At 45.5% G+C, this 23,718-nt stretch overlaps 2 protein-coding genes across 10 annotated transcripts in view; one reads left to right on the forward strand and one right to left on the reverse strand.

Annotated features, from left to right (window-relative positions):
- Positions 1–3,300: 3,300 nt before the first annotated feature.
- Positions 3,301–8,509, reverse strand: UCHL1 (ubiquitin C-terminal hydrolase L1). Its single transcript, XM_065698466.1, has 9 exons — positions 8,358–8,509; positions 8,232–8,243; positions 7,685–7,813; positions 6,404–6,554; positions 5,003–5,088; positions 4,880–4,927; positions 4,417–4,486; positions 4,016–4,074; positions 3,301–3,725 (listed from the first exon to the last, which is right to left on the reverse strand). The coding sequence occupies exons 1-9, from the start codon at positions 8,388–8,390 to the stop codon at positions 3,639–3,641; spliced, it is 675 nt and encodes a 224-aa protein (XP_065554538.1). The 5' UTR covers positions 8,391–8,509; the 3' UTR covers positions 3,301–3,638.
- The window catches only part of APBB2 (amyloid beta precursor protein binding family B member 2), a 196,075-nt gene continuing 180,495 nt past the window's right edge, over positions 8,139–23,718 (forward strand). For 5 of the 9 annotated variants that reach the window (XM_065698311.1, XM_065698376.1, XM_065698413.1 and 2 more), the window contains exon 1: positions 21,350–21,438. The gene's annotated coding sequence lies outside the window, so the exon portion shown is untranslated. The other 4 variants (XM_065698327.1, XM_065698349.1, XM_065698319.1 and 1 more) reach the window with 4 other exon arrangements.

Below are 23,718 nucleotides of genomic sequence, written 5' to 3' on the forward strand. Positions count from 1 at the left end.
CAGCAAGAAACTCCCCCAGAAAAAATCCTATTTAGCATGGAAATAGTACTGCATATATTGTACTACACTATATGCTGGACAAAGAGGTGTGTGGTGCTGTTTCAGCTGCAAATAACCTATGAATCTAAGCCAAAGGCTATTGAAATGCACGAGGCTTTGGATGTTGCATCATGCCTAAGTTAACTTTTGACTGAAATAAGGGTTGGCTATTCGGCTCTGAAATCAGAAGTGTGCTTAAGCAAGTGAGTGCTCCCACTGGAAGCAGCAGGTCTACCTGTGCACTTGGCTGAATAAAATTGGGCCTGGGTCTGTTTTGCCACTGGCAACGCCTAAATCAGACTTGTTGCTGAAAGTTTCCCAATGCTGCCACCTACAGAATAGGTTAACTACAGCTTTCAATACAGCAGAGAAGAAAACTAAGAAAATAATAGTTTGGTTCTAAACCAGCAGTGTGCAGGTCTAAAAAGGTAAGCCTGAAATCCTGAGATTCTGAAATATTTCTCAAGTACTTCCAAGGATAGTTCTATATGTTAACTGTCAAAAGTCCACTCTGGAAGGCTGCACAAAAATGCCAGGAACCTGTTAATTCAAATTTGATCAATAGATTCCTCGCACATCTAGAAGAGCAGCAGCGGCTGCTGCCACTCAGATTTGTTTCAGAGCAGGCATAAAGCACAAAACAGGTTTCACAAGCTCCTGCCCTTCGCAGTAGCTATCACAGTGAAAATTCAGGGGTAAATTCAGGAAATACACACTGGGTTTTAGATGGGAAGTGGAGAGGGTCAAAAGACCGAACTTAGTTAAGGAGGATGCACAGTAAATTCAGGAAAGGTAACAGTTCCATATGGAACTACAGACTGAAGATGAAAGGGGAGAACAAGAAGAAGCAAGAAACAAAATAAGTCTCACTTCAGATACGATGTGACCAACAGAAAATATTACATCACCAGAGAGCATTTGCTCATGAAAACATGTTTTGATACCTGGCACTCTGGAAAAGCCTACAGACATTTACACCTCCTGGTTCAAACACTTTCGCTAGACTGTGCAAACAATAGGCAAAAACTGATGCTTGAAAACTTGCAAATAGGTAAACCTCTTGGTAAATATGCATGAAAGTAATTTTTGAGCTTATACACACCTGGTATGACCTTAAACATTTTCCATGTTTTCTATTTATGGCTTATTCTGTATGGTTTTAACTTGGTACTGTTACTACAGCAAAAGTTTCCACCTATGCAGCTTACAGATCCTCACCCACTGTTCACTACCTCCTTCTTCTGAAGCAACTCTCTCCCAACTCCTCAGATATCCAGCAACTCATTTTCCTGTTTTTACCCAGGCTGTTTTAAAGTAAAGCCCAGCTGTTTACCTGCCCCTATGGTAATTTTAGAAGGGGCAAACAGCCTTGCTAGCGATGTTACACAAGTGGATGGGTAACATTCATTCCTTTGTTGTTCTCTGTATTTCCACCTTGTGAAGCTGTACCTGGAACCAGAAGGTAAGAAAGTACAAAAGGTCTCTCAGAACCCTTTCCCTTGTTTTTCCAAGAGGCCAAAATTATTCAAGTGTTGCCTTTCCCAAAACCTTGAGTAAGAGTGAAAAAATTTTATGAAACAAGAATAACTTCAGTAGCCCTAGAGAAAAAAAACACAACAAACCCAACCAAAACCCAACCAAAACCCAGACTGCCACCACAAAACCAAAAACATTTTACTGCTGCAATCACAGTAGAAATATGGTATTATGTCAGAGGCACTTTCGGGTTACTTCAGCATGAACTGCCTGCCTGTACACAGCCAGTTACACCAGGTACACTTGGCAATGGCCTTAAAGGCAGGTGAAGGGTTCCCTATGGAATTAAAGCATGCTCCTCCAGGTACAGCATACAGCTGACTGAGCTCTGTATTCCCTCATACCCTCTCCTCAGCCCATACCTGGTTTTTATTGCTCCTTCCATCCTCCTGTGGTCATACCACATGCCTTTCCTCTCTTGCAGGTTTCGTTGCTAAGCACCCTGAGCTGCAGGCATGGCTCTGAGCCTACGCTGGAGCAGGAGGCTACAGTGGAGATTCCCCAAGAGGCCTCCCTCCACCCTGTGACAGCTTCTACTAACAGGCAGAGCAAAAATGCTGCTGTGGAGAACAGTGAGTAACACCCAACAGACATCTTCCCAGCAGCTAACATCCACCTCCCTGCTAACACAATCTAATGTTCAGAACTGAAGTACTCTGAACTTCAGCTGAGCCTCAGAATTCAAATTAAGATGTGTTGCAACCTCCTGCTAGCTTCAGCTATCAGGTAATTATATGGGCAGTAAAAAAGCCCAATACTAAACACCTTCAGACCATGCCAACTGCTTTAATTCCGGCTTCTATTTTGAATCACCCTGCGAAAAAGCCTGGAAGAAAGAACAGTCTGCAGCATACACAGAGCACCAGCAACCACCTAAGAACTTAAGTTACCCAGCACAATACAACATGACTGGCAGGCACAGGCTGGGACATAATGCATTAGAAGAAAGTCCCAAGCTAAAGGGTGTTTTATCCCTTCTCACAGCTACCTGAAGTATCACCAAGTTGTTGAAGGTAAGAAGAGTTTCCAGAAAAAGTCATAGTTGAGGTCAAGGAGCATGTAGTATGTATATATTAAATCTCTCCACCTTTGACCTAAAATTCTATTTTGCCATTAATTCACATAGTGTCAGTTTCTCCTTTAAGGTTATTTGGTAAAGAAGAGGTAGCATAGCCTTTCAAGGCCTTCCTAATAAAAATCAGAAGTTAGTAAGTGCACACTGGCTAGCTGAGAATTGTATTCAGCATTAGCCAGATTTCTTTTAGTTCAAGGTAGGAAAAAAATCCCTATTTCAATACTGTCTCCCATAAGGAAACACACCACCAACCAATTCACTGGGTATGCCATTACTTGTAGCACTAATACAAACAACCTCTGTTTAAGAGCAGACAGGTTTAAGCTGATATTTGAATGTTCATTTACCACACTTTACCCCTCTAAAAATACATATATTCAGGGTGACAAACTGCAGCTTAAAGAGTTTCAGACTAGACATTAGGGAAAGCTTTACCAGAAGGGTACTGCAGCACTGGAACATGTTACACACACATGTGCTTGTCTCCATCACTGGAGGTCTTCAGGACACTAGAAACAGGAGTTGTCCTGCTAACGTGAAACTAATGTTAACGTATTGCTCAGCAGAGAGCTTTGAGGGTCCTTTGAAAAAAAAGGCTTACAGAGGATTTCACACAACTTTTGGAGAAAGTTAGGGATCACTTTAGACCATTTAACTTCCAGCAGAACATTTTATTCTCATTAAGGACAAGGAAATATCAACCAACAGCTCAATTAACATGACACAGATTAAACAAGCCCTGTTAAGCATTTTCTACTTAACATGTGAAAAAAAGTCTACAGACATCTGATGTGTCCAAACTGTTCACATTAAAACTTGAGCTCATCCTTCAGCATAAGCTCAGCTGATGTTGCTCCTGTGTATAGCAAAAGGTGGAAACGATTTAAGTTACCAGAACAGCTGTGTTTAACAAGTACTGAAGCACTGGAGTTTAGACTGCATTTACTGGTGTGCTATTAGACTGCTTTCCTTGCATCCCTTCAGAGTCTCAGGCAGACTTGCAGAAAGCCACAGCAGAAAAACGAACTTCTCCTTTTTCACGTTCTGTAAATTGTCTGCAGATCTTCGCAGAATCCTTGGCAAAAAAAGAAAAAAAGCTGTTTAAATTATCAGAATACACTTGCTAGAGAGACCAAGTCTTTTACAGCTCCACTCTGGGTTCCACCAAGTTTCCAACTTCTGTAGCACCAGCTAATAGACACACAGGTTATCTAGCTCTGTGGCACAGTACTACCTTGTTACCACAGTGTAAGAAACCCCAACTTGTTCAGCAAGCCAGCACAGCTCCTATACACTGAGTGCATTGCTCTCGCCCTTCTGTAAGCCTTGTTTTCAGGGAAACAAGCAGCAAGGGAGAAGTCTTACCTTCAACAGCAAGTCAGCTGAGCTTGTGCCATGGTTTACAGGAAACGGCATGCGCCCATCTGTGAAAGAAAGCCCTATGACTAAGAGTACTTATTGCTTCTGAATTAGCAGAACTGAGCATAGTGGGCCCAAGAAACAAGTACACTCGAAGATACCAGGGAGGTCAAACAAGTCCCCTTGAGTGGGAAAGGAACTAAGTACTGCCAGCACTATAGGAGATGACATGCTTTACAAGAGGGCCTGGCCTTCAGTGCAACCCACTTTTAGTTAAAACCTTCAAGTGAATGTGCAAGTTATTTATTGGCTTCGAGAGCCTCAGCTTAACTAGCACCAAGTTAAGCCCCCAGGGTTGTACAGTGTAAGGCAGGCCCAGTCCAACTGCAGAGTTCTCCAAACCTTACCCAATTCATACAGATGTCCATCCACATTAGCAAACAGGATGAAATGGAAGTTCACACTGTTGTCCTCAACCTTGGGAAAGACCATTGGATTTGTTAGACTGTTAAAAAGCCAAGTACTGCAGACCCTACTTGTGACTACAAGACAGAAGAAATGTCCACAGCTAAGGAAAAGCAAAGCACTAAAAGCAAGTTCAACTGAAGAGGTCTCTGCACAAAACCTCTACAAGGTCAAGCACCAGAAATCCTACTGTGTGGTCACATTTTCAGTCTGGATCTGAAACCAAATTTTCAGCCCATTTTTGAGGAAGAAACTGCTGCATGAGCATGTGCCTTTAAGTCACTCATTTCTTTCCTCATGATCTGTAACAATTATCTGCCACACAAAAATTTGTACTGCTTTACTACCTTCATTAATTCCATGCCCCCCCCCCCCCCCCCAAGATTCTACACACTCATCTCTTACCCGACATTGTCCTTCTTGTGCAACAGAATTGTGGACTTCTTGTATAGCCTTAAGAGAAAGCAGACACAGGTTATTAGATCCTTAAGTACTGACAGCCGTCAGCAGTTTATGTAGTTCATGTACCTTATTATTTGCAAAATGTTTTGCTCTCTCTTCAGGAGACAGACCAGCTGTTTCATCAAGAAACTTCTTCAGGACAGACCCCTCATCTGCACAAGATGATCAAAGATTTTATTCAGTATAGGTAAAGCATCAGTTACATTTCAGATGGAGCCCACAGTAATCAACGCTTATTGCATTCAGCTTGGAGCTATCCAGCATAAGCATATTACAGCTGCCACTTGAAGCTAGTTATCCAGAAGGTATCAACAACAATCCTACGCAGTCAGAGTTTGAGTGCTACAGGGTACTCTAGCTGCTCATCTTGGAATTCACTTTCAAATGGGATTTAGCTTTTCTGACTCCTCCCCCTTGCAGATTTGGCAGGTGTTAGGTCCTGCTTTGGAGATACTCAAGAAAGGTGCCAGCTGCAAGGACAATGGAATATCAACTAACAGAATATAGGTAGCTGAAACTAAGTTGTCTCACTGCCTTCCAATGAATACAGCACTTGCTCATGATGGGCTTAATTTGGTTTTCCAGAACATAAACTAGTAATGCAGTACTAAGGTGCACAGAGTTCTGATCTTACATGAAAGACACGCTGCATCATTCATTTCACTCATCAAGAGTGTGTTATTTCAGAGAATCCTTTTAAGAAGAATAAAGCAAAACTACTCTCATTAAGCCTTCCATAACGTAAGAAGGAATCCCGCATCACCCAGAGGGTTCAAGTTCTCTTGGAATAATTAAAGTAAGTTATAATTCTCTGGTTTTTGAACAATAAAATATTTCCTGGACTCAAAGACAGCTTTTGACAAGCACTTGTAATCCTATACCCTAGGAGTTTCCAGCCACAAATTGTCTAATCCAGTTTTATATCCTCTTCTATAGGAAGAGGACAATCAAACTATTACCTCTGCAGGAAAAGTCTGCTTGAAGACCCTTATCATCCTGTGTTACTTTACCAGCAAAAATCAAGCATGTTTTAGACTGATTCATAGGCTACCCTGAACACGTTGCTCAAATTAGACATAAGCGGCATGAAAAACTTTCCAGTTGACATCAATGCTAATATCAATAGCTACTTCTGAACATGATGCTTCCTAATTACAACAGTCTTTGGCCAGTCCTATTATGTGTCCCTTTCTCTTGCACTGCTCACTAGGATGATACCTCTGCAGCTGCCAGACAGGAGTCAAAGTACATTCCTTTCTGTGATTCAGGCAGTAGATGAAATCATATGCCTCTTCAAGGGCTGGAAGACTCGCCAACTGAAGCAGTACAGCATGCCTTAATTTGGCTTGTAAGAAAGCTGCAAGGCCTCCAATAGACCATGCCCACTCAATCTTTCTGTCGCATTAAGAAAAAACAAAAGAAAAAAAAAAAAGGAAATTCAAAGCACTTCAGAGCATTCATACTCACCAAGGTTCAGCTTGTCTTTATTATTAGCAACTGCATGTATCAGACCAATTGTCCCACAGGAGTTGCTGACCGTCTGCTTCAGGAAATACACCTTGGAATTGATTTCTTGGTTCTTTATTTTCTCAGTCTGCTGTTTCCTGAAGTTCTCATGCTGTAAACATGTAACTGTTAAGCATTTCATCACAGGAGTATCTTTTTATTGTGCAAACTACTAGCCAAATGAGTTCTGCAGGAAAATCAATACTAGGACTGGACAAAGATTTACCCAGAAATTCATCATTGCAGCACAGGTCCAGCAAAGCATTTGTCTATACCAGATGCAGGCCAAGTCTTAATGGACTACCTGCATGACTCAGTGGTATCTAAAAGCACTGTTCTTAGCTTCTCCATCTGTTCTGTACACCAGAAATGGTTTTAGGTGGGAAATCATATAATGAAGAGACCCTTTTGTATTATCTTTCAATAGTTTTTGTCCATTTAATGGAACTACTTGGCATGTTTCTGCATAGTCTGACTTTTTACCTTTAGTTTACTTCCCCTGTATGAATCCCCCTTCATAAGAGTAATGGATAAAAAAAGAAAAAAGCATAAAACCCATCACTACTGAAAGGTTATAATCCTTCCTTTAAAGGACCCATAAAATATACTTTGAAATTAAGTCCCTCTCTTCTACTTCCTTAGCATCGATTGCACTAAGTGTATTCATCATAAGTAATTCAGGCCTCTCCAGATGCAATGATTCAGCATGGTAACAGAAATGCTATTTCTCACACTGAGGACCACTCATGGTTTTTTTTGCCAGCCCAATATACAAACTATATGAGCAGCATTGGAATAAAAGGCCTTGTTTTGTTGTTTAGCTCATTTCACTTCATACTATTTGGAGGCTGAGGCAAAGCACCCAGTATGTACTGCCTACCACCCACCTACAGCCCCAGTGCAAGCCAAACCCACTCCCAACCATCTGATGCTTGGGAAGATGACACAGGCACACTCCCAACAGGAACCAGCATTACCTGCTGACAACTAGTGGCTACAGACAGTGCTGCTGACAACAGTCTACCTTTTACTCCAGGGGCATTTGTGCCATACGTGGCTTAGTCAGCCTGCCCAGGGCAACAGCAGAAACCCCAAGAGCTACCAGCTATTCCACAGCACTGAGGCAGCCAAAGGCTTGGTGCCTGAACGCAGGCCATCCAGCTGTGGCTGCAGAGGGCCTGTGGGGTAGACGGACCCAGGAGGGACACAGCAGCCACCTCCACCGCGGGAAGCACCACCCACCTGCTCCGTGAGGGGGAACAGCAGGAGCAGCGCGCAGGCCGGGGTCGGCACGGCACCAAGCGCCTCCTCCTCGAAGCCCAGCACATCCACGAAGCGCCAGCCGGGACCCACCCCGAGGCGGGACAGCACCTGCAAGGGGTATACTGAGCGGGTAGCACGGCCAATGGCATTCTCCCCACCTCATGTCAGCTCCCCCCCGGCACCTGGGCCCCGCCACTCCGCCCCTCCCGCCGCGCCCCAGTGACACAGCACAACGCGCGGCACTACGGCGCCACCTGCCGGCCGCGCCCAGGTGCTGCCTCAGGCACCACCCGCCCGAGGGGGCGCGCCGGGCGGAGGGCGCAGCCTCAGGGCCGCTCCGCAGGTGCGGCCGCGCCCAGCCCAGCAGTGCGATACCGCTCCGCTCCGCTCCGCGCCCAGCCCAGCAGCGCGGTGCCGCTCCGCGCCCAGCCCAGCAGCGCGGTGCCCCACAGGGCGGGATGCTGAGGGATGGATGGGGAAGATGCGGCGCGCGCCCGCCGGCGGCGTTCTTGCAACAAGGACTCACTTTGTTCAGCATCTGGAAAACAATGTGAGGAGAGAGGGGTGAGTGCCGGGGAGAGGCGGTGCCCCACCACCCATCACCCCTCCCGGGCCACAGACCCCTGCCCCTACCCCCGTCCCCCCCTCACACCTCAGGGTTGATCTCCATCGGCTGCCAGGCCATGGCTGCAGGGAGCCGGGAAGAAAGCAGGCTGCGCCCCAACCACCACGATGCTCCCCTCAACGCAAGCCCCGAAACTCCCCACCGACGTCGACGCTGAGGCGCAGAGCCGCCCACCCGGCTCTTATATAGGGGCGGGCTGGCCCACTCTAAGCTGCGACGGGGGGAGAGGGAGGAGCAGAGCACGACCAAGGCACGGGGGGGTTGAGGGGCCGCAGTGCCGGCAGCATCCCGGGCAGGCGCGTGCCCAGCGGGGCGGCGGGCTCGCGGGGGATGGAGGGGGCCCGGCCGGGGCAGCGGGAGGGCCGGGCACTGCTCGGCCCCGAGTCCTACTTCCCTCGCTGGAGCGGGGTGCGGCCGGCGGTGGGGAGGACCCCGGCCAGCCTTACGTCGGTGTGCAGAAGGTGCTAGAAGCGTCGACGGGCGTACGCGGCAGCCTGCCTGGCCGGGCCCTGCGCTGCCCTGCTGTGCCCAGCTTGGGGCGTCCCTGCCCGACTTGGCCCTTGGCTCCCGCTACCCCGTGGGACAGGGTCGCGCTGCGCTGCCAAGAGTGACAGCCATCATCGTGAGCAACACCTTTCTCCACCATGGTCAGAGCAGCCCCACAGCTCTCTTTATCCTTAGAGCATGTGCCTAAGCGCTGCTTAAGCATTGGGCCCGGTTGTGTGTGTATTGCATTAAGTACATGTAGGTTCTGATGTTATTTAAAAAAAAGTTCTGTACGACTGTAAAACTGTCACTGAAGTGACCATGGATTGCGTATCTTCAGGTTGAACCAACTACTGAACCAGTCCAATGAAGTTGGTTATAAAATGGTCATGGAATCACAGAATGGTTTGGGTTGGAAGAGGCCTTACGGCCCCCGTGCCGTGGGCAGGGACACCTTTCAGTAGACCAGGTTGCTCAAAGCCCCATGCAACCTGGCCTTGAACACTGCCAGGGATGTGGCAGCCACGGCTTCTCAGGGCAGCCTGTGCCAGTGTCTCACCAGCCTCACAGTAAACAGTTTCTTCTTTGTCTTTAAATCTGCCCTGTTTCAGTTTAAAGGCATCCCCCCTTGTCACATCCTTACTTGCCCTTGTAAATATTGGGCTTTTTATCTTTTTATTTATGACATGACAGTTTCTCCAAGCAATGTATTTGTACTAGAATACCCCTTGAACAGTGAAACAAAAACAACCTACTTGAAATACTAGAAATTACATGGAGTCCAAACAGCTTTTCAGATTTTACTGGTAAACAGCCAGATGGATGTTGTGGATAACCAAGAGATGCTTCACTGTTATGTTTTAAATAATGAAGATACTGAACAAAATAGTCAACTGAATGTCTTCAGTCTGTTTGGTTTTGATTACTTTCTTCCTTTGGTTTTCCACCCTGTTTCAGAATGATTTAGACCCCAGTGCAGCAAAATTTCTTAAGTACCTGCTTAATTTCAAGTACGTTTACATTAACTTTCCATCTACTGCACTGTAAGTTAGTGGGAATCATTCAGATCAGGTGGTAGCACGTATATTTTTGAACTGAGATCTATCTATCAACCTTGCTCGGGTTACAATGAACTCCTGGGTATAGAAGCTGACAATCTAATCTTTGAAATAAGGACATAAAAGGTTCAAGACACAGGGTCACATTGGTTCTACGTGTAACAAGTGTTAGTGAAGAAAAAACAGGATAGCAAGGAGGATTTTGTATTTTATGGGCAAATCTGGGATGTTGCCAGACAGGGTAAAGCCTTGAGCGACCTGGGCTGATCTTGTAGCTGATCATGCTTTACAGCAGGAGGTTGGTCTAGAGACATCCTTAGAGTCCTTCCAACCTGAAGTATCCTGTGATTCAGTCTATCACAGTAAAAGGAAGAACAGTACACGCTGTTCAAAACAAAAGAGTTTTGGAGAGGACAGGGAGAAGGTTCACAGTAAACAATAGTATCATTTATTTCTGGTAATCTTACATTTTAGCTGAAAACAGTCATTGGTACCTGTAAGAAAGCTAAAATGGAGCAGAATCAGAATGTTTATTCTACATATAGTATCTTTGGCTGTCTTTCCTTTATATGATCAACTCTTCATGCACTGTAAGATGCAAGTATTGCAAAACAATTGAATGGGCAGTATGTGCTAATGGTTCCTGATATATATGTAGGAGAGACTGCATGCAGCTCCTCTAAGAGGCTGGCAAAGCACACATCTTGCAGCCTACAAAACTGAAGGCTAAAAATGGCAATAAAAATCCTATTTCTGAATTTTTGGTGGCATATGGTGGTTATAACTTCAGCCTGCCTCAGAGCAGTGGCAGTGCTCAGATCCCAGGTTATGGAGTCATCGCTGAGATGGCTCCTGTGCTCAGGCTATTGGAGACTGCAAACAGCTTGTGCAAATGTTTCAGTCTCTCCATGCCATGAGCAGCATACAGGGACCACAAGCAGGAGTGATCGTTTCTAAGGGAGAATATGCCAAATCTGTCAATACATTAATTTTAGTAAGCAGTTAGTATAACAAGATAAACCTGCTAAAAATCTACCACCATTGCTAAAGATGCCTGCCTCTGGAAAGCCACATAAAAAGTCAGTGCTATCCAGTCATATCCAGTCCCCATCTAACTTGTTGCAAAGACAAAGTCTCTGGACCATCTTTCTTCAGGTAGATAGACCTAGCACATTCAACCCTATACATTCCCACTACTGCAATAGGGAGGAGCTGGACTTGCAATTAAGGGCTGTTTCTGAGTTCAGAAGATTTAACAGAATTACCTATGACAAGCAGAGTGGTGAAGGAGACAAAGCTGGCCTTAACCCAGAGCTCCTGAAATGGAAGCTGAGCACAATGCCATATGCTCTGGGATATCCCTTCATCAGTTGGGATCAGCTGTCATGGCTGTGTCCTCCCAGCTTCTTGTGCAACCCAGCTTACTGGCTGCAGGGACAGTGTGAGGTAAGAGAAAAAGCCTTGATGCTGTGCAAGCCCTGCTCAGCAACAGCTAAAACTTGGGTGTGTTATCAGCACTGTTTTGGTCACAGGTCCAAAACACAGCACCATGCCAGCTGCTGTGGAGAATATTAACTCCATCCCAGCCGTAATGTGCACACTGGTACCAAACATAAAAATCAACACTGGTACAAGGTACCAAACATAAAAATCAACACACATATCTGAGGCCAGTGCAGGGTCAGCAGGCAATCAGGGATCTGTGTAAGGCAGTAACATCCCCCTTCTCTCCTGGTAAATTGTCTGGAGCACAGCAGTAATTCCTGCACTATCCTTTATTAGAAGATCAGAGGGATCACAAGGGCAAGCACAATGGCTGCTTTTGTAGAGGGCCTGGGTCCATGAAAGCTTTGAGCAGGAAGAGAGGTGTGTGTGTATTTCTGAATTGCAGCCAGGTTAGTTTAAATACTTCTGTGAGGAGCCTTGGTGACTGTAGCCCAGTGCTGTGTGGCAATGTAAGTCCAGTCACACCTCAGCACCTGGCTGCCAGGAACTCTGCCAGGAGCTCTGGGCTAAAATGTCTCAAATGTCAAGCAGGAGCAGGACTGGGAAGTGAAAGAAATTCAGAGCAGATCAGACCTGAGTTGGGAATGGGTGAAAACCCCCAAATCTTTCTTTACTTACTGTAAAGGTTGGAAAACCTGGGTTCTCCCATCACCCCTACAAGAGGGGATATTTTGGCTAGGACTAAGGACTGCTGAGGTGGATACATGCTGAAGGATGTTACCTCTGGGTCCGACTTATGATGAAGCTCAGCTGGAGAGGGGTAACTCTGAAGTTATGCACATGAAAGTGGGCTGATGAGAGGGCTTGCTCTGCCAAGCACTGTCTTTGTGTGTATTGACTTCCAGCAATGACTCTGCAATTGCACTGAACTACAGCAAAGTCCTCCAGCAAAAACCCAAACTCTACAGAATACTCTTCTGGAAGTCTGTAGGTGTTAAATGGGAGTAGCTTTGAAGGCCTGCCTTGAGAGTCTTAGTTCTGAAGAGTGCAGCCATGGTTTTCTTGAATTCAGATCTGAATGGCAGGATGCTTAAGATTCTTCACCTTGTTCCTCTGCGAAAATGGTGTCCACCACATGGTGATGGTATATATCAGAGGCACAATGATAGTATGCTTTGTTCCATGGCAAAAGTAGGACAAAAAGTGACTCCTTTTTCCTTCCACAAAGAAAGGCAGGATGGACATGGCTGTTGTCGAGAGTGTCTTAGTTTCCCATTAAATGATATACTATTTGCTTTTACTTGATATGAAAGCTTGCAAGGCTTGTCTCAGTGGATAAGGAAGACAGCATATTGGCACCTGGGCAGTCAGCATGTGTCTCATTTCCCTCAAATGCTTTCATTATAGATGTTAGCAAGCCACCCTTTTCCCTCTATAGAATACATCTTTCTAGTCTACTCTAGTAGAGGAGAACAATCCCTCATTCCTTCCTCTTGTCTTTTGTTAATTTATAAACTCTTAGGATTAGTGCTTTTATCTAGAGAGACAAAATATACATCTCAAGTAAGAGCATCTCATTTTGTTCAATGTTTTACTGTAATACATGTAATCATAAAATCATTGAATCATACAATGGTAAGGGTTGGAAAGGACCTTAAAAGATTATCTAGAGTAATAGCTAATAATAATGAATGCTAATCTTGCTGTAGCACTTGGATGATCTGTGATAAGGATTTACATCCCTACTTACCTTTTCAGCCAGCTGATGCTTTCCTGAGATTAACAGGAACAAGAGTAAGATGAGCCATGTGTATTAAACTACTGGTTGCAAAAGATGTAAATAGCAGTGCTTGACCCTTGCAGTTTGCTCTGGAGTACACTACTTTTTGTACACTCATCAGGCTAACATGGCACCCAGAGAGCATTCACAGCCTCTCTTCTGGGGCTGCTAGAAGAGTTTACCTCAAGTAGGCTGAGCTGCTTGTGAAACAATAAAAGGCCACTTCAGATCACCTCCTGAGCACTGTCTGATCTTAAGCTAGAGCACAGCAGGGAAAAGAAAAAAAGCTGAGGAATGCTGTCAGTCAGTAGAAGGGATATCAAGACAGTGATTCACTGTGCTTTTCAGCTGGCAGAGATTCACTTCCTCAGGTGCATGGGGTGCTGAGGGAAAGCCATAAGCCACCTCCCAAATACCTCTTCACATCAGTGGTTTCCATCCTCATGCATGAAACCTTTTCAGGGAAAGGAGGTGCTGAGGAGGGATCTAACCTCTGGACCAAGTCTGTTGCCACCTGTGGTCTCTTAACATGGTAGCATGGATTTGGTTTTCTCAGGTGAATGTGAAGAGCAAATAAGAAGTGAGAGGTAGGGCTCTGCCAGAAGGGAGTAGCAAGAGCTTTTGTGTCTGTTGGGAAAAGAAGAAAGAAGGTGTCTCTTTCTGCTTGCATGACAACAGGGCACCTGCAGACAAGAACTCTCCTGTGAAGGAGGTTTATTGTGAAATGTTGTCACTCCTCCAGTTCAGCTGCACAAAGTGGTGTACACTATGTCCTGGAGGTCAGCCTCTTCTTTTATAGGGAAGGAAGAGGGGATAGTAGTGATCTGGATAAACCCAACTGTGAAAGGCCTTCCTTCATCCTGTCTTTGTTATGCAAATGGGACCTTAAGCAGAATTTAAAGTAGCTGACACTTTAAATCAGTGAACCACAAAGCCACATCATAAATAAAAGCTGTTTAGCTAACTCATTTACAGAATCCTGAAAGATGCTTGCTTTGTTCCAGACATCTGATGTGGTCCTGCATTCTTGCTATATCTTGTGAATAGTCTCCTGGTGAAGTGTTTCCATCTGATTTTTACATACATGTTCACCCCCACCATTCTGAAATAAGCTGTGGTCAGTGTGGCATATTCTCTGAAAACTCCAATTCCATAACAAAAACAGGTAGTACAAGCTACCCTGAACTCCTCCTATATATCAACAGGGACATACCACAATGTTTACACCACCGTGTGCTGAAGGATTTAATTCCCCTTGAGTGCACCTATATGTGCACACTCTTGAGAAGTGTGGGGATTTTGGTTTTACTTGGAGAAGTGCCCTGAGGTAAAGCCTCAGCTGCAGACAGGTTGTGAGAAGTTCAAGCATGGTTCTTCTGTAAGACCTACATCACCTTGGGAACAATGCTGGCACAATGCTGCTGCTAGTCCAGTAAGTGAAGCTGAGAGCCTGAGGTCCCTGGATTGCCCTGAGACCTGTCTGCCTATCTGGTCCTGTCCTGAAGTGGGCTGGCTGTGCAGGGCTGCATGGGAAAGACACTTTCTGCATTTGAGCCAGTCCCAAACTGTCCCTTCCTCATCACTCCTAAGGTCTATGGCATGTCTTAGAGTTACTAGCCACAATATATGTATGTATGTTTGGTGTGCAGCTGTGGCAGGCTGGTGACTCAGAAATGACTCAGAGCAGCACAGCTCTGATTTCTCAGTGTGACCACAGTCTTACAGACCAAGGTCTGAGCTGCTCTTGCTTCTCTGCTCTGTCATAGCACATAGAAGTGTTAAACAGATCTCTTAATCATGCTAGTGGAATTCAGTATGTGCTTTTTAAACCACTGAGCTCTTGCCTGTACCAGTTCCTATGTTAATTACAAATTAACAGTAGCTGGTCACTTGTATTTACAAGGCTTTGATTTCAAAATGTGTAAGAATGAAAGACTTAATCCCACATTAGTAACCACTTTCCAGAAGTACATCTGGCAGAACGTATCCCTTTGATTAAATTTAATTCTGTAGCAAAGTATTTTACATATGTGTATCACTAATGAAAAGCAGTTGTGGTGTACATGCTGCTCTTACCAGCTGGGGGATGGAGCAGTGCAGAGGCCCAACTGCTCTGACTGTGCTGTGGATGTCACTGGTGGAAGGTTATTAGTTTTGCCTCAACTGCAAGCAACTAACATTAAAAACACAGCGAAACAGGCCCAGTTGGGAAACATAACCCCTTCCATGCTTGCCTTTTGACCCAAGCCACTCTGATAGTACTATATAGTGCCTCCTGTGAATCTGCAGAGGCTGGTCTCAGAGCATCAGCAGCAGGGAGAAAGGGAGGCTTTTTCTCCCTCTGCTCCAGGATTTTTTCCACGCTACACGAGGAGAGTATTTCCACCCCCCAACTTAAGATGAATGTTTAGGCAGTGTTTGTCACTGATGGAAAAACTTTTTCTCATGATCAGTTTAACAGGCACTGTTTTGAAGTGTGGGTGTTAAGAACACCATCATTTGGCCCTTAAGCCTTGTTTTAGTGGAGGTGTTTAGCGTATATAAAGCTGATAGTACACTGATACAAATCCCTGTCTCAGTAGAGAAAAATATTTAGATGGTGAGAGGAACTACACTATGGATCAGAAAAACAATGGGACCGTATCACATTCTGCTGCTACAAATGTAAATACAAAACATGCTGCTCTTTCCCATGTACGTTTATACACCTAGGGCAAAATTCCCATTGAATGCATTTGCAGCCTGGGCTTTTCTAGCTGTATTTAGAACATTAGACACCAGACTTTTGTTTCAGAGACAAAGCACTGGCCTTATGTTGCCAGTAAACCTAGTGATTCTAACTTTATCTTAGCTTTCTACACCTCTCAGTTAATGCATACTGGTGCATATGAATGTGTATATATAGGTATATATGGCATATGAGAAGGTTAGCCATTCTGGCTTGAGACGTGGGTTTCCTGACTGCCTCACAGGGAGCTGTACTGCTGCACCACCCTCAGTCGCTTGTCAGGAAGCAGCACTTCCAGGAAAAGCTCCGAGGTCTGAGAGCACCAGGGCTGAAACACAGCAACTGCTGGCAATGGAGAGGTGTTGGCCTAAAACTTCTAAGCTGTGCTTTATTTTGTGCTTTTTGAACACTGCCTTCTCAAAATATTTGTAGCCTCAAAGGCAGGAGGCATTGCAAAATCTCTGTTCTGTTCCTAATTCTCAGGTGTAGAAAAATACTGGTGATCATACGTTTCAGTGCCCATCAGAAAACAGGGTTATACTTCCCATTTTAAGCAGCAAAGGCAAGAATAGCTATGTTAGCTGTGCAAATGTGAGCTATTCTCTTTATTTGACTACCTATAATTACAGGCCTTGCTCTGTGGCAACTTTTGATCATTTCTGTCCACATTAAATAATAAACAGAGTTTGCTGAAAAGTTGGCTCTGAAAGCACCTACTGCCTTGTAGCAGTGTGCCTAAGCAGCTGCTGTAGCATTCAGAAACTGCATTAAGGGCAGCTTTTTCTTACAAACAGCAGCTTTCTCTTGCCCTGCCTCCCCAACTAGAAGAAGTCCAAAATGGACTGTTTTTGTGCAGTGGTCAGTTGGTATGTTCTCCTATCTCAAATACTGTGATTGTTTGCAAGCTATCACATTCACCCTGCTCACCTCCCCCTAAACTTGCCTGTAATGATGAAAAAATAAGTGGAGCTGCCCCTGTTTGTATAATATATATACATGATGTAATCAAGAGCCTTCCATGCCTGGGGCCAGGCCAGGCCACCTTTCCTTCACCCCACCTGTAGGAAATCTCAATATACTGCTGTATAACAAGCAAGGAAAGGAGAGAGCAGAGAATAACATCTATTCAGAGGCTAAGAGTTCATTTATAACTTATTTTACAACCATTCCTGGATGCAAGACTTTGCATTCCTGGAGAGCTAGAAAGAAACCTTGAAATTATCGTTTGAGACAAGGGAGGCACAAAATTACAAAATGGAATATATAAACCTTTAGAATTAGTTTTGAGTAATGTTAAGTTTGATGGCTTTGTAACAGTAGCAGTGGAAAATTACTGAGGTGCAGGATACATAGAGAAAAAAACAGAGTACAGCTAGAGAACATACTGAGAATTCTCACACGAGATAAATTGTTACAGTTGACATAGTTTGAAGAAAAACAGTCTAGAAAAACAGGACATAGGGATAAGGAGTATCTGGGAACGGCAGGTGTCCAGGATGGGCTACAGCTAAACTAACTGATAAGTAGGAGGATAGGAGCCTCTGGTGCTAACGAACCAATTAAACTGGTATAAACATCTACTGCGCATGCTTCAAAGGCTGCCAGAAGTGATGAAGATTGTTGGAAGAAGTAAACGACCCTCAGAGACCACCACCACAATTCTGTACGCATTGCGGGGAGCTTTCTGGAAAATGATGTAATCAATACATAGCCTCATGAATATGTATGTATGCCCAGTGACTATAAAAAGACAGCGTGTGTGGCAACTGGGGAGACACACGTTAGGAGGAGCTATCCCCCGTGTCTCCCGGCGCCGCAATAAGGAACACCTGCTTGTCCGCTTGAAAACTTTGTTGGCAAGTTTGTTCCTGGAGTTTTCTCCAAATCACACTCCACCTTGCTTGGCATGTCAAGAAATCAGCAAACTGTTGGCCTGCAAATTGCCCCAGATTGCACTTGTTCCCACATGGCCTTCATTAATGTGGTGGTAACATGCCTGAGATAGACAATGCAGTGGACAGTAAATGTCTCCATGAGTATAACAGGAGGCCTTGGTTTAGTTCCTGGCTTGATTAAACTACTGGCATAATCTTATCTGAGACTAATGTCTCACGGTCATTGCTTCTCCATAAATAACACAGGGAAGTTCCTCCATGTTAGAGTTAGTCTTTTACGATATGCTTGTCCAGGGAGCACTGAGACAGGAACTCAAAATAATAGGAGCAGCACATGTTTTCATGCAGGTCCTCAGAAGCAATGTGTCAGATGGACTGAATGCTCTCAACATGTTCAAGCCTGTAATGAAAATTACGTGCTACAAGTCTAGTTCTTAGATCTAGCTATGTGTGCAATGCGTGTGGTGTTTTTTGTCCGTTCTGGAATGTTACTTGCTTTGGTATTTTAAGATGGAGACTTAATGTCACAGCGAGCTGTGTGAAAATCTTAGAGAAGCAGTTCCAAAGAAGACTACCATTCTGCTATAACTGAATTTTCCGAATTAAATTTCTATGTTAAGCTTGGGTTTACGATCAATATATTCAGCAAAATGTTATTTGATGGTGTAGGTTCCTCGGAAATACGAAGGTACAGTTCCACCACTAGATGGTACCCTTGCTTATTTCATATTCACCTCTTTCCCCCTTTCCTCTGCAATGAGAAACAAGAGGTGGGATCATTGCGCTCTTTAGCTATGTCCCTGCACGGACTAACCTTTAGGTAAAAAGCTGTAATATAGAAGAAAGCAGGGGAAGAAACCATCAGCTTCTCATCAGCACAGTCAGTCACAAAGCAGGGTCTGCAGACCCGTGCTGTGCTGAGGAAGGTCGGGTGCAGGGGGTTACTTGCCAATGGAGCCTCCTTGCTCCATTGCTGCAAAGTCAGATGGACTGTGAGCAAAATAAATATGCAGATATAGCTCACACATAGGAACAGCAAGATGATGATGGAATGGTTTTGGTATAAGCTGATAATATAGAAAGGCCTATTTTTTTCCCCTGTTATAAATTCTATTTCATGAGATGTTTGTATCTTAAGTACAGAGGCAGTTAAGTGTTCTGTATCTATTCCTGAAGGCCGTGACTGCAGGAACTATTTCATTGTACTTGGAAGTTAACACAATGGATTGCTCTAAACCAAGAGATCTGTGTATTGATGAGACTGGCTGAGCCTATGCAAGCAGCACATCCACTTGGAAATGTTTCTGAGATGTCTTGAGTGTATTGAGCGGCTCTCCATTTAGGATGTATATGAAATTCCTTATTAAGTTTCTCCAACACTTCATATTTATGACTCTGCTTACTACACTGCAATCCAAATTCATTATATAGACTGTGTAACTAAATGTTAATCATAATTTCAACTGCATAGCGAAAACCACAATGCAGTTGCTTCTGCACTTCTCATCAGAGGAACATGAATTTATGAGTATCATGCTGCCCTGTCAGGGAAATATATTAATAGCCTATTCACTAATGAACTTGGGTAACCTGATAGTTGTCTCACATCTATCCAGCAAATAAAGTGCAAATTCCAGGGAGAGTTCAGCTCCAGTATGCTGTCAAAGTGTAAAAGCTTTCCCTCCTGCTGGATGATGTGCTTTCTTGAAGAGGGAAGCACCCTGATCTGCAAATGCTGGAATTTGATGAATCACATTTGGATGTCTCAGGTCTTCAGCCCTTCTGGAACTGATTGTGATTACGTTTCTATTACAGGTCATTAGACCTATCTGGAGGCTTTTCTGGAACTTTATCATAGTTCTGGATCTAAAAATATAAACTGTAAGTTTTAGCTTATAAAAATGTTGGGTTTTTTAACAGAAATCATGTCCAATTTTCAGACAAGTGGAAAAATGTGAGTACCAGTACATTCGAGTTACTAAGTACTCACGCATAATTTCCAGCTGCTTTGCTCTGAATTACTACATCTTTGTCTAGTTGTTGCTTCTTCTTGTGCACCACTGTAGTACTCATAATTGCATTTTCTTTTTCCTGTTCTTTAGGCTGGTGGATGTCAATCTCTCAACCCATAAACATTTCTAATTTTAGATGCTATGTTCCTATTCATCATATTGACCCCTTCTATTGCTCAATTCATGAATGTTCTGCTTTTACCAGGAGCACAGCTGTGAAGCCAGGGGACAAAATACTGAAGAAGGCTCTAGAACACATTGAAAAAAAAAAAATCTCTTTCCGATAGATTTGCCATTATAAATGGTGCAGTAAATTTTAAAGTAGACTTGGGCGCTTCAATAGGATTACTAAATGTGTTTTCATTGCAGGAAAATGAGACTGGCTGTTTCATTATTGTAATAGTTCTTCTTTGACCTCCATGTATGTCTCTGGTCACTCCAGTACAACACTGTATGTTACTACTGATTGTTTTGCATCTGCTGTTCCAGGGAACTCCTAACATTGTTAGAAGGTGTAGGACTAAAAGGGTTGTTAATAGTTACAAGTTTTCCACCGAGCTACCATCAGTGTTAAATGTTTTGCTTTAGCAATGAGCAGCTTCTTCCCCTGTAATCTCAAAAGCCTACCTTGACAGAACAGACAAAATCTATGTATTTGGTAAGACTTTAAACAGAAGGATCTTCCCATGGGTGTGTACTTGCAAGCTTAACTGTTCGGGGTGTTGCTGTGATTCCCTACTTGTGCATCTCAAGATTTGCCTAGGGATTTACTTTCAACCTTACCCTATAGTGCTGAAAGCAGGTAAGAGTAGGGAAGTTTCCAGGACTGGGCCTTTTACTCATTTGTTATCCCATTTCCTTCTGTCCATGCTGGCTACCGAACTCTTGAGACCCATCAGAACACTGCTGCCTGAAACACTGTGCTGGTGTCAAGTATCCCGTTAGCCCATGACTAGTGGGATTCGCTGACGTTTGTCAGCCATGCAGCATGCCACGTTGAATGGGCTTTGAGCAGCCTGGTCTAGTGGAAGGTGTCCGTGCCCATGGAACTAGATGATCTTTAAGGTCCCTTCCAACCCAGACCATTCCGCAGGTGTTCGACCCACCCCCACCACATGTTGTGATGAGTCTATGTCCAGTGTGAAAAACGACCCACTCTTCAGGTGGGCCCAACCCTGCTTGGCTATTTACCACTCTCAGTGTTACGGCCTGGGGAGCGCTGGGATACAGCAGGTGGCAGCTGGGGAGTGTGAATGCAGCTGGCTCACCTCTGTCCGGCTATCATTGTATTTGCCAAGCACAAGCCTGCCGCTTTTTTGCCACTGACAATGGTATTTCCTTGCTTTCAGGGATACACCTGCCCCACTCACACACCCTACCCCTTCGCGAAGCTCTGCTCTGGGGGTTGCCGCTGTGCCCGCAGCGCCGATCGGCTGAGGGGGGACGGCCTGCGGGTTGGCCCGGGGGGCGCGCAGGCCGCAGCCGCCCCCTGCCCGGTGGCGGGCACGTAACATGGCGGCGCGGCGCACAGCCCCCCCGCGGGACGCGGCTCTGGGCGGGGGCCAGGCGGAGGGAGAGGAGGGGCGGTGGCGGCCGGAATCGTTTCCTGGGTAAGCGCAGCGGGCTGGGAAGCGTTTCCGGAAGGCTGGCCGCATCCCGCAGCGGGCTGCGGGCGCCTCCGGGGTTAGCGGCGCAGCGGGCAGGTACGTACCGCGGCGGGCCGGCCGGCCTGGAGGGAGGAAAGAGAAGGGCAGCGCAGCGCAGCGCGTCGCGGCCCCGGTGCGCGGTCCCCCGCGGTGCCGCCGCTCCGGCCGGCCCTTCACCGCTGCGAGCAGGCCGGGGAGGGTCCAGCCGCCCAGGCCCGGCGCGGCTGCGGCGCATCCCGGCCCCGGCTGCCGGGTGTCATCGCCGCCCCGCTCGCGCTGCCTGCTTTCCCTCTCTGTGTTGCGGTGCTGGGGCCGCTGCTGCAGAGAGCTGGCCGCAGCCCCGGTGAGAGTGGTTGCTTCCTGACGCGTAGGGACGGCGGCGGGTATTGTTCTGCTGCAGGGCGAGGGGGTTGTTTGGTAAAAAAGCATCTGAAGTGTCGAAAGCGCCGGTAGACATAGCTTTATTCCTTTTTTCCTTTTCCCTGTGATTCTGTTAGAGCTGAGCTCTGTGATTCAGCCGTACTTGAGGATTGCAGGCAGGGTTGCAAATGCGAGTGTGCAAAAATACAGTATTCTGAACAAAGCATGGACCCCATTTAATCCCACTTGAAGTTCCCAGGAATTCGCTTGTTTCCCGTGACAGCAATAAAGCTGTCGAGGCTAGAGAGAGAATGAATTCAGGCTGAGAAAATAAAATGGGAAGTGTAATGGTTTGTGTTTGTCCTTCATTGCTTTGCCTGCTAGTTCGTGGTGGTTTTTAATTCTTGGCTGGGTTCCTGCTTGCTAGGGAGGATAAATGCAGATTTGTGCTTTAAACATAAAATAGCTGAAATCAAGATTAAAAAATCCAACCCTGCACTGGTGCTGGCGCGGTAGGCTTTGTGTGCTGTGGATGCTGTTAGTAGTCATACAGGATAAGAGTATCTGCAGTAAGCAGTGCAGGATAACAGTGCCTGAAACAGGTTTCAGTATCTGAAGCAGCAAGCTTCCCTAAAGGCCTGCTGTACTGCCCCAGAAGCTGAGGTGTACCAGTCGCTGCTGAGGTGCTGCAGTCTTGCTGTGTCCTCTGTCTTGTCAGTGTGCTCCTCCAATTCATTGTAGATCTTGCGTGTCATCATCCTGCCATCTCATGATCTAGTACTTTCTGAAAGCCTGATCGAGTTGTCTGTCTCAGGTTTAAAACTATTTTCTGCCTGCATGATTACATTTGGTTAAAATAAGTGTGCGGATGTCCTAGCACTTAAAGGGAGAGACATCCTCTTACTGTGACCTTGGGACAAAATCTTGGCTGATTAACTTCCTTGTCTGGAACAGCTATGCTGAGTGTGGGTTATTTTGTGCTTGCTTTACAGTGATGAGTGTTTGATGGAATACTTTCTGGCTTGTATTTTGGGGGTTTTGGGCCACTTAAGGAAAATTGAGGTTTGAAGAGGACTGTGCAGGAGGAAGAATACTTTTATCGTGTGTTATGAAGGATACATGACTTGGTTGTAATGAGAAGGAAAGTTCTTGGCTCTGAAGTAGCAGGAGTGAATGTGGCATTCCCAGGGAAAAGAGGCATGTAAGCAGTTGAGTACAGCAGTGAGGGAATTGTTTTCCAGGCAAGGGGATGCATGACTTGGAAACTGGGATGATTTTTTTTGTTCTGTTTCTGGTTTTCCGTGCTGCAGCTATATTGGGAACCAGCGACAAAACTGGTTTTTGGTGGAGCACTGGGTGGACTCTGCTGTGCCCTCGGTCAGGAGGGATGGTGGCTTCCATAGGAAATGCTTGAGGAGCCTAGAGAGGGCTGCTGCTGAGTTTGAGCTGAAGAGAGTGGTGACTTCAGGAGCTGGTTAGGGAGGAATTTGAGTGCTTGAGATTGCCTACTGTAGGGATTTATTATTTTTTTTCTTTAGCAGAGGCTGTGAGAAACTAAAAGGAATCCTGGTGGTTGGTAGGAAATGGTGAATAATCAACTGCTTACATTGCTGTAGGATAGCAGATCCACGCTTTTTGGAAGCTCTGACTTAGGTTGTGCAGTCATACTTGAACAAATAATTTGGGCTGTAAAACAAGCCATACCATATGTGCATCCCTTGCTAGTAGAAGACAAGGTCTTGCCTTCATTCCCTGCTGTGGGCAAGAAGTCCGCTGTTGGGAACAGCAGAGATGTGCTGGGTACATTAGCTCATGGCCAACCAAGCTGCTGCTGTCTGCTGCTGTGGAGAAAGTAAAGGCAATGGTGGAGCGTATTAGGCCAGGACAGTGGCAGGAGGGGTGGTGGGGGTGGGTGTGAGCTCCTGGGGATTGCCAGGCACAGGTCCTCTCCCCCATGCTGCAGGTGGGACAAGGTGC

The sequence above is a fragment of the Lathamus discolor genome, chromosome 1, assembly GCF_037157495.1.
Source record: "Lathamus discolor isolate bLatDis1 chromosome 1, bLatDis1.hap1, whole genome shotgun sequence".
In the NCBI taxonomy this organism is placed as follows: Eukaryota; Metazoa; Chordata; class Aves; order Psittaciformes; family Psittacidae; genus Lathamus; species Lathamus discolor.

Coding starts and splice junctions, on each gene's coding strand:
- UCHL1 (XM_065698466.1), bottom strand. CDS start 8,390: ATGGCCTGGCAGCCGATGGAGATCAACCCTGAG. Junction 6,555..7,684: donor TGTTCCCCCTCACGGAGCAG/GTGGGTGGTGCT, acceptor ACATGTTTACAG/CATGAGAACTTCAGGAAACA. Junction 4,928..5,002: donor AACATTTTGCAAATAATAAG/GTACATGAACTA, acceptor CTTTCTCTTAAG/GCTATACAAGAAGTCCACAA.